This window comes from Cinclus cinclus, chromosome 6 (assembly GCF_963662255.1).
Source record: "Cinclus cinclus chromosome 6, bCinCin1.1, whole genome shotgun sequence".
NCBI classification, from domain to species: domain Eukaryota; kingdom Metazoa; phylum Chordata; class Aves; order Passeriformes; family Cinclidae; genus Cinclus; species Cinclus cinclus.
This window is the reverse complement of record NC_085051.1, coordinates 1,991,726-2,002,305: the sequence shown is the minus strand read 5'-3', so window position 1 is coordinate 2,002,305 and position 10,580 is coordinate 1,991,726. Positions and strand designations below refer to the sequence as shown.

At 44.8% G+C, this 10,580-nt stretch overlaps 1 protein-coding gene across 1 annotated transcript; it reads left to right on the top strand.

Annotated features, from left to right (window-relative positions):
• The first annotated feature begins 969 nt into the window (after nt 1–969).
• DEPDC7 (DEP domain containing 7) lies at nt 970–9,611 on the top strand. The gene is made up of 9 exons (XM_062495237.1): nt 970–1,042; nt 3,422–3,809; nt 5,374–5,504; nt 6,375–6,564; nt 7,325–7,539; nt 8,580–8,722; nt 8,917–9,042; nt 9,142–9,220; nt 9,397–9,611. Exons 1-9 carry the CDS (start codon nt 970–972, stop codon nt 9,609–9,611), a joined length of 1,560 nt encoding a protein of 519 aa, XP_062351221.1.
• The last annotated feature ends 969 nt before the right edge of the window (nt 9,612–10,580 follow it).

Sequence of the window (10,580 nt, the reverse complement as noted above, 5' to 3'; positions counted from 1 at the left end):
ATTCCAGACCCAATCCTGTGCCCTGTGTTCTGGGAAGGCCCTGCTTGGGCAGGGAGGCTGGACCAGGTGTCCACTGTGGGCCCTTCCAGCATGACCCACCTGGGATTCTGTGAAATCCAGCATTCTGTTCTCTGTCACCAGGGACATGTGTCCTGCTGCCAGGAATGCAGGTGATGCTCCCAGCACTGCAGGAAGTGTCAGGGATGCTCTCTGTGTGTCAGAGCACAGTTCCCCATCCAGGATCTGCTCTCACACCAGGCTCATTTGAGTAGCAGCAGCTCTGTGCAGCATTTCCACCCTTCCCACAGCAGCCACGGCCTATGGATACTGTCAGTCTTATTGGGAATTCTGTATCCGGTTCTGGGCTCCTCAGTACAAAAAAAGATATGGGACTACCAGAGAGGGTCCAGTGGAAGGTCACAAAGATAATGAGGGGCCTGGAGCATCTCTTACTGCAGGAGCTGGGCCTGTTTAGTGTGGAGAAGAGAAGACTGGGAGGGGATCTCATCAATGCATAGAAACACCTCAAAGACAGGTGCCGAGAGGATGGTGCCAGGCTGTTTTCGGTGGTACCCAGCGACAGGACGAGGAACGCCGGCCATAAACTGAAACGCCACAAGTTCCACCTCGATATGAGGAAGAGCTTCCTTCCATTGAAGGTGGCAGCGCACTGGGACGGACATTCCAAACCCACCCGAGCGCGTTGCTGTATCACCTGCTGCGGGTGACCTCGGCAGGGCGGCCAGACTGGCAGAGCCTCTAGAGGTCCTTTTATCCCTGACGATCACTCCGTGACCGCTCACGGGAAGGAAGCAGCGCTGGCAGCAGGTCGGGCGGTGCCCGGTGCTCAGTGCCCGGTGCTCGGTGCTCGGCCCCGCCCAGGGGCGGGGGAGCGGCGGCTCCGCCCCCGCGGGCTCCGAGAGCCGCGGGCGCGCCCGGCGCGGCAGACGCGCGGAGTCGGCGTTCGCCATGGCCACGGTGCGGGAGAAGGCGGCGGCTCTGAACCTCAGCACGGTCTGCAGCCCCGCCGCCAGGCCGCCGGGTATGGCCGGGCACCGGCACCGGGGGCAGCGTGGACCGGGAATGGGAGCGGGAGGAGCGGACTGCCCGCTGAGGATGGATGGATGGATGGATGGATGGATGGATGGATGGATGGATGGATGGATGGATGGATGGGCGGGCGGGTGGCTGGCTATGCCCGCTGCGGGATGCGGGTCCCCGCTGGCGGCAGCTCCGTTCGGCGCCTTTCCCGGCTCCGGGAGGTTCAAAAATTGGCCGCGCTCCGGGAGCCGCTTCCGCCGGGGCCCCGTCCCGGCTGCGCGCCCGCTCCGCCGGCGGGAGCGGCGGCTTCGAGCTGGGGATCTGCGGACCCGTGTCCGTGTCTGTGTCCGTGTCCTGCCCAGATCCGCGGGACCCCTGCCCGAGTCCTGCCCTGCCCTGCCCGCGGAGCTGCGGGCCCGGTGGGTGCCGGGGAGGCTTGGCCAGCTCCGTGTCCCCAGCGCGAGTTGAGAGCAGGTGCCTCAGGAGCGCAGTGAAAAGGCGCTCGCTGGGAACTGGTTTTCCCCTTTTTCTTTCCCTACCTTGAGCATCTTAACTTTGTAGAAACTTTTTGTCTCAATGCCGCACTTAATACCGCTTCCCTGAGAAAAGATCCGAAGGCTCTGTGTATGAAAGAGGCGGTGATAAAGCCGTGAGTAGTAGTTAAAGTGTTGCAGGTTGTACGTGTTAGTATTTATTCTAGCGACAGAAACCAGCGTTGTTGTGTTAGGTGGCGTCGGGTTTGGGGGTTCTTTCCTCCCAAAGAGCGTGGCTGGCTATTGGAATGTAGGGCTGGAAGCGAATTCTGTGCTCGTTGTGTTTGTTCTGCTTTCCCGAAGGTGTCATCAGGTTAAAGCATCAGCAATTGTGTGCCTTGTCTTGCGCATTTAAAGCTTTGGAAACAGGAGGCTCTGGGAGTTTTCTACCTTGGCTGGTTCAATGCTATGTATTAAAAAGCTGCTTTATTTCTCTTGTTTTATTTTGTTGGGTTTTTTTTTTTCTTCGCCCCCCCCCCCCCCCCCCCCCGCGCCCCGACGTGTATCTTTTGGTAAAGATAGCTGTTACTGTCTTTCTGGGGTGTTGGTGCGTTCAGATGGTCTCGTGTTCCTTGCTTTCTCTCCCTCTTCCCAGTCTTTACTGCCCCCCTACTTTTGCTTTTCTCCTTGCTTATTTGCCAGTTGCTGGGCTTTCTTGTAGCTGGGGATCAGCTGAAAACTGGTGCCCCGAATTAGAATACAACTTTCTCACTAAAGCCTCTTCAGACTAAACAGAGCAGAAAAAAAACCACCTCCTGCATCTCTGTGGAAAATGCTTACAGTAATACGTTCCAGAAGGAGTTGCATGTTGTTGGTGTTTTTTTTCAAACACTGCATCGCACTGTTAATTCATTTGGTTTGAGCTCTGTCACAATCCCAGCTGGCTCTCTGTAGGATTGCTGCCAACTCCTCCTTCCATATTTTGTCCTTCAGCTTTTGATTTCTCTCTTATTCCTCTGCTTTTACTCTTAGTAAATTATTCATCTGACTTACTGAAAAATATATTCTAATTCTAGCGTCTCTGGTGGCTGCAGCTCTCCCCAGTTAGGTGCCACCTGCAAACTTTGTGTGTGTTTTTTAAGTCCTTGTGGAGGCTGAGTGTAGCCTCAGGTCAAACTGTTGGCTGCTGGCATTTTATTCTAATCAGACTGGTGAATGAGTAATAGTTCAGTGGTTCCACTGGAGGAGGCAGGATTGGCTCACGGAAGTGGCGTTGGGTGCGCAGAGCTGAGGTTTCTGCTGGAGCCGAGGTGGCAAAGAGCTGTCTGCTGGGAAAAGTGTGGAGTGAGTGGCATCTCAAGAGAATCCATGGACTTGTTAGTGGTGTGCTAAGCACTGAACATCACCTAACATAGGTGACTTGTGTATGCACAGTCCTGTAGCAAACAGGATTCTGATGTGTCTCGTGGTCCCTGCTTCCCTCTTCCCTGCCCAGCTGTGTTGCTCTGTTGGTGTTAGTGGAAGAACCCGGGTGTTGGGAGTGCGTACAGCTGGTTTGTAGTTGTGGGACCTGTGTGCTTAGCAGTGCTTCTGCAAGGGTTGCTATTAGGTGACCGAGGGACAGACAAAAGGACAGTGTCAAAGTGACAGGCTGAAAAAACAGGAACTCCTGGTTGTAAAGCTTTAGGCTAGTGTAGCAAGAGGAACCACCAGAGAGAGGGAGATGGTGGTGCAGAGCAGGCAGCCTTGCTGAGGAAGTAACAAAGCGTTAATGCCTGAGCAGCCCAAGCCAAAGCGGAAGTCTCAAAGATTTTTAAATCCTGATGAGGTTCATGAAAGCTGGAAGCCAGAGAAGGGGGTATTCTCTGTGGCTGCAGCATGAATTCAGGCTTTGTCTGTGTTCTCAGGCTTTAGCTTGGCGCAGAAGCCGTTTGGAGCGACGTTCGTCTGGAGCAGCATTATCAGCGCTCTTCAAACTCAAGTGGAAGTGAAGAAGCGCCGCCAGAACCTGAAGTGTTACCATGACTGCTTCATCGGGTCAGATGCAGTGGATGTTGTCTTTGCCCATCTTCTGCAGAACAAGTATTTTGGGGACGTGGATATTTCCCGAGCTAAGGTGGTTCGTGTGTGCCAAGCGCTGATGGATTGCAAAGTCTTCGAGGCTGTCTCAACCAGGGTCTTTGGGAAAGACAAACGCTCCGTGTTTGAGGACAGCAGTAGCAGCCTCTACAGATTCACAAATGCTTCAAACCAGCCAGAGCTTGAGAAAGATTACCAGCAGTGTACTCCACAGAGGTCAGTACATGGAGGTGAAGAGAGGAAATTTTTACAAGAGGAAAATGCTATGTATTCTGAGGGAGAGAAAAGAAAACTGTACATTTACAAGGTAAAAATAGACACTGCATAGATGTTTGTGGGTGGGAGAAAGGTAAGAAAGAGCAATTTGGAGAGAGTAAATCTCTCGGCCTACGTGGTTACTTGTTTTCTCTGTCTGTTATCACGTTGCTTTGGGGGAGGGAGGTGAGAGGGTAGAAATTAAGTGCATTTACATACTGATCTAAATCAATATAACCAGCTGGAATTCAGGTGCATCAAACAGGCTAATGCAACAGGGCAATCTTTAGTTATTGCACACCTAGCTCTGGCATAAACCAGTCATCCATGCAACTTCTAAGGAAAAATTGTTTTCTCCTTTCATCATCTTCGCTTCGCTACGCTTCCAATTTAGCTATTTTTTAGCTGTTTCTTTATGCATGTATTACTTGTTCCCAGGCAAGGTAGCAGGCTGTTCTGCTGGTATGCTATTGCACTCCATCCTAGAACCAGAAGGAAGTACAATGGTGAGGTTTTGTTTCCCTGTCCCTTCAGGAGTGGGCAAAGAAAACCCTGGTACTAACTAAACCTGCACAAAGCAGAACATGTACATGCCACTTTGCCAAATAACTTCCCTTAAAAAGTTTTTGTTAGATGTTTATCTCTTCACCTACTCTGACGTATTCTTACAAGAAACTATGTGGGTGTATTTAATACAGTAGTTTTAGCAATGTGCGCTTTTGAAAATTGTAAATAGTATTGACCCATGCCTTATTTGATTGACATGTTCATGTGAGTAGCAAATGTGAACTTAAGTGCATCCTGATGAAAAAAGTAGCAAAGCAGAGATTGAAAATATTTCCTATGTCCTGTTTCTTCCCTCTCTCACTAGCTCCTGTTCTGTCCTAAAGCAAACTCTCCCAAGTCTTTATTTTAAAAGAATTAATGAGAAATTAAAAACACTTTAATTATACGTGGTATTTAAAAATATTTTCATCACAAGAGCTGCTAAAGTAACACTTAGAATATATTGAAAAAGCAGTCGTTAAACAGGATTATTCCTGTTTTATTAGTGTAGAATGAAGGTGTTTTTCTTCTGGGTAGGGCACAGATCCATCGGGTTACATTTCTTCATTTAGTGATGGGAACAGGAATCTGTCGATACGTGCAGGTTGTCACATCCATGTCAAAGCTAGTGGACATCAAAAAGATTTTGCAGTGCCCTAAAACAAAGAAGCTGTGGAAATTGAAATCATACAGCTATGCTTGGAGGAACAGTAATTTTGTGGCTGGGGTGGTTCTGTTACATGCAAATGAATTTTGAAAGTATCATACATGCTCCTGGGTGACTTGGACAGAGGAAGTGTCAGGCAGGGGAGCTGAGGGCACAGACTGTGTACATATCTATACAGGAGAAAAATTTTGGTCTTGGGACAGTTACCCATATCTGCATGTTGCATGCTATGTTTGGTTATCCATATATATGGTTATCGATACATATATATGTGTGTATATATATATATATAAAAAATGTTTTTAATCTCAGATATGAGAAGAGCATGTTGTTCCACTCTACTCCATTCAAACCAGAAAGCTTGGAGGATCTTTGGGAAAAGCTAAGTCTAAAGCCTGCAAGCAGCCCTCAAGTAAACATCTCGGATAGCTTGTCCCGTCGAGGTAAGCCAAAGAATGTCACAGTCATTTGTCTGTGGGAGAAGGAAGGTATCTCTGTAGGACTGGGAAGACTTGTGCTCCTGAGGTTGGAGAGGGAGGCAAACTGACACTCACAGTGTTTTGGTTTGAACACCTGGTCATGAAAGGCAAATTATATTTTTCGCAGGCTGGCCTTTTGCCTTTTTATTTAATTCGACAAAAAGTTATTATCTCTTGATTGAAATAAATAAGTGTTGACTTTCGTGGAGAAGAATACCCAATGTATAGAGCTTGATTTGAGTTAAAAATATTAATAATATTCAGTTACCTGCAGTACTTATGTGCTTGTTTTAGTCAGGACAAATAGTCTGCTGTTAGGTAGAAGTGAATTTTGTATCTGCACAACCAGCATTCCTTCAGTATTGTGTGAAACTATTCATGGCTTGTCTTTCAGACCAAACTGTGACCTAATGTGTTTTCCCTTTGGTTAAAAGTGATAATGCGTCCTAGAAACTGTGGTTTCATCACAAGGAAATATTCAAGGAAGCTGTGATAGGAGTGTCACTGTTGCGATATTTTTTTTTTTCATCCCTTATCTAGAACAAAGATTGTTTGTGAATTAGAGCACAATGAGTGTAAGGCACTTCAGACTTATCCCAAAAGCAGTTCTCCCACATTTGTTGTTAACTGAACAAATGGGTAGTTCTTGCCTTTTGTGGTGATAAAAGGCACTTGAAGCTGATAAGAGCCACATGCTTTGCTGCTACAAGTCTCTACTTTGGTAAAATCTATCTGTTAGGTTAGGCCTGTTGGGAGGAAGGGGGGTTATCTTCCTTGTGATCTGTTTTTGCCCGTGCTGAGTCTCCTTGTGCTTTGTGTATCCACCCTTCCCAGTTATTAATGAAGTGTGGCAAGAACAAACAATTGCTCGCCTGCTGCAGCTGGTGGACCTCCCTCTCCTGGAGTCTCTGCTTGAGCACCAGGAGATCAGACCTCAGCTCCCACAGCCCAGGAAGGCAGCTGGATATGTCATCACAAGTAACTACCTGGACAGAGAGATCCTCAAGGCTTTCAGTGACTCACAGTGAGTAATCGCTGCTGTCCTCTGCAGCTCTGAAAAACTTCCTGCTTTCAGGGGAATGTAAAGCACAGCTGATCTTTGGGTAGAAATGTTGTAGTCTCAGTCTGGCAGAAAGGAAGTGAGCAGGCACTTTTTTCCCTGTTGGACTTGACTGGAATAACTGGTAAATAACAACTGCTTAGTGAGAAAGTTTTTGAATGCAATGGCAGTAGTTGATGGTATTCAGAGGGGAAATTCTGTGCTGCATTGAGGGAAGAACAGAAGTTTTATAATCATCATGAAAGATTTTCCTAGAGACATCACTTGTGAGGAACTAGCTTAGCTCCTCCTACTGTATTAAAATTGCTAGGAATGCTGAGCTTGAAACTGTGCACAGAGTTAAAAACATTTTCTGAAGAGCTTGTACCAGTCTGAATTAGATCAAGGTTCATGTTTCTGTTTATCTAGCGATAATTGTGTCCTTATCTAACAGTAGAGGACATGATTGACTTTGGGTTTTACTGCTTGTGACTGTTTACTTGTGGGTTACTAATTTTTCATCTTGATTAAATACATAACAAAGAGGCTTATGACTATGATCTACCCGAGTGTGTCAGGTGAAGTGTCTCGTGTGTGTGAATTTCTAATGGGTTTAAGTGCCTGCACACGCAGTTTTCACTGTGATGAAGGAACCAGTCTATCTGCTCTCTGTGGAAGGCATTGCAGCCAGTTCTGAAGGGCATCTGTAATTAAAGCTACAAACCCAAACCCCTCTGTGTTCCAGGACAGATGAGTGGCTCTCAGCAGCAATTGATTGCTTGGAATATCTTCCTGATCATATGGTGGTGGATATTAGCAGGAACCTGCCTGATCAGCCAGACAAAGCAGATAGCTGGAAACTGCTGCTGTTTGAAAACATTGGTAGATACTACAGCCAAAAAAAGGAGCCACTCTTAGGCCATGCATCTGAAATTCATTTAGGAATTGCAGAACTGCTAGGTAAGTAAAACAGAGCTGTGTTCCAATGCTTATGTGAGATATGTACTAAGAAATTGAGTATTTACCTCAGGAGCCAAGATTAAAAGCTGACTTAGGCAAGGGTTTTATTTATGGTTGGGTTTTTAAAAATTTCTGGTAATAAAGACTTCTTTGATATTTTGGTTCCTACTGCATGCAGTTCTGTAATTGTTGTTCAGGTCTATGCAGAATGGCTGTGAAACTAGAGTGCTATAATTTGGTACTAGCTGGTATCCATGGGAAATTAAATATAAATATAGCCTAATAGTAAATATTTAGGCTGTAAGAGCTAAACTGAAAGCTGTGTGGATTTTTGGTATCCCATTGACAACCTTTACTTTTTTACACAAATATTTTTCTTAAATTTTGTTTGGACAGCATCTGGAAAGCTTTTGATGTTTTAGTTCTGAACATTTTATCCCAGATCTCCTTATTTTTCATAAGTTCTCTGCCTTGATTATTCTTCTTGTTCTGTGATAACTGGAGTACTCTGCATTTATATCCCATTCTTCCTCTCTACATGATAGAGTATTAGTACAACCTACTTCATTTAAACAGTACACAAATCTAAAATGGCTATTCTGCATAGTAAGGCAAATTAAAACTCAGCAAAGTTCTACAGACTAATTTCTAGTTAATTCATCAAACTAGCCCATGTATCTAGGACATATCCCTCAGTTTTTGTGAGATCTTTATTGCCACAAGCAGAGGTGATTCTTTTTTTTTTTTAATGGAACCATTTTCCTTTTTCAGTGTTTCACATCCCCTTTAAGATGGCTGAGCTGTAATTGAACTTAATTACAAGGGAGCTTTAATGCCAGGCTGAATGCCTGCGTGTGGGGTGTTGTCAAGAGTCTGCAAGCAGCTCTCCTCAGCCTGGGAGAAGTTTTTGTGAGAATGAATTGCTGTGTTTGGCCAGTTCTGTTTAGAGAGATGGGCATCTCTTCAGTGGCTAATTTTGGTGTTTTATGGTAACATTGATTTAAATGAATCTGGCAATAGATACCTTTGTCTGTCCCCAGTGAACGGGAAGATGGAGCAATCTTTAGAAGCTGTTCAGCTCTATTTGAAGCTCCTAGACAGTCAAGTCAGGGAGGAATTCAGGAGACTGCTGTACTTCATGGCTGTTGCAGCACATCATTCTGAGCTGAAGCTACAGAAGGAGGTAAATCTTCATTCTTAACAGTTGTTTTACTCTTTCTGAAATTCAGAGGTCCCAGGTGCTGGTCAGAAAACAGCTTTGAAGTTTAAATTTGTGACTAGAGGAAAAGCAATATCTCAGAAGAACAAAGGTGATTCCCTTCTTAATGGGGGAGACTAACTCTCCTCTTTTGGTCATTATTTCACTTTGCTCTTTAGAGTGACAACAGGATGGTTGTGAAAAGGACATTCTCTAAAGCTATTATCAACAATAAAAACTTATCCAGAGGGAAAACTGACCTCCTCATCTTGTTCCTTGTTGACAACCAGAGAGATGTGTTAAAGGTAAGAGCTAGAAGATGGCCAGGTTTTGTTCATCTGGTATGCTCATGGAGAACTGCCTTCTCTAAGCTGCTGTTGCATTGTCCTCTTTTTCTGTTCCAGATCCCAGGGGCACTGCACAAGATGGTCAGCAACAAACTGTTGGCTCTGCAGAAAGGCCAGGATCCCAGCAACATAACAGGTGACACTTCTCACTGAACTTTGTAATCTTGTCATGCCCCCAAATGAGAAATGGGTGATGCAAAAAGCCTTGCTGTAACAATGACTGATTTGATCTAAAGGAGGGTGGGTCTGTAGAATCTCGAGGGTGGGTGGAGTGTGGTGATAATCCTCTGAATGTCTCACGTTTCCTTTCAGGTTATACCTTTTGCCAAAAACTTGATGAAAGAGAGTATCGCTCCAACACAGAGAAGACCACAAAAGATGAGCTATTGTCTCTATTGAAAGCTATTGATGAAGATTCAAAGCTCTCTGACAAAGAGAGAAAGAGGCTGCTAGATCAGTTTCATAGTAGTAATCCAAGTATTTTTATGCAGTATTTTGGAGACAGAGTTGCTAATATGTGTGTGTGAGACTTCAAATATTGATTACTTTGTATACCCCAGCCATGAAAACACTAATATATTTGTAAATCTTTTATATTCATGTATCTGCCTAATAAAATTATTTTGTGGAAAGGGATGGAATTTATGCAATTATTACCAAAGCCAACAGTGCCTGAGTTTAACCTGTATGTATAGTTTAGATTTTCTCATTCTTAATTGCTATAGGACCAAAAATAATACTTCATTTTCCTCCCGAAAAGCCAAGTCTGCTGACTCCCTCTATTCAAGTATCAAAATCACTGAGGTGGAAGACACCATGAATGAAATCTCTCTGTCAGCTTTTGCCCCAGCACTGAGTTTTATGCTGAAAACTTTTTTTTTTTTCCTAATTTCCCTTGGATTATGTGACTATCACATAACATTGATCTTGATGTATGCTGGAGAGAGCTGAAAAACATGTTCTGTTTGATCTTGCACAGCTTCAGGCTTGCCAGCTAACTTAACTTATGTGTGTGACAAATTGCTGTCCTGTTTTAAGGTCACATGGCACCATATTGAGGAATTTGCTCTCCTGTGGTGGTAAAGTCAGTCTGGATTTTTAAGTCAGTCTGGTTTTGATTGCCACAGGATGTTCTGTTTGTGGCTGGTTATCTTCATCCCTGCAGTGTTCTGCTCTGGCTGTAGCTCTTACTGATGGCACCAGCTGTAATTAGAGAAGTGCTGGAGTGAGTGAAGGGCCTTTGGCTTGTCTTGTGGCATTTCTTATCCATATCTGGTCTACAGTGGAAACAGCAAGATTTGCAACACAGGCAACTGCAATTGTATATTTAAAATGATCAGACATCTAATTTTGACTCTTGTGGAGTTATCTTTGGAATAATATCACCAAAACTTCATTACAGCTGCTGTTTAAAAAAAAAAAAAAAGCAAAAAACCCCCAAATTTTGTTCCGTTTATAGTGTTGAGCTCTGTTCTTTTATTTAGGAACAAAAGGTA

Coding starts and splice junctions, on each gene's coding strand:
- DEPDC7 (XM_062495237.1), top strand. CDS start 970: ATGGCCACGGTGCGGGAGAAGGCGGCGGCTCTGAACCTCAGCACGGTC. Junction 1,043..3,421: donor CCCCGCCGCCAGGCCGCCGG/GTATGGCCGGGC, acceptor CTGTGTTCTCAG/GCTTTAGCTTGGCGCAGAAG. Junction 9,221..9,396: donor GGATCCCAGCAACATAACAG/GTGACACTTCTC, acceptor GTTTCCTTTCAG/GTTATACCTTTTGCCAAAAA.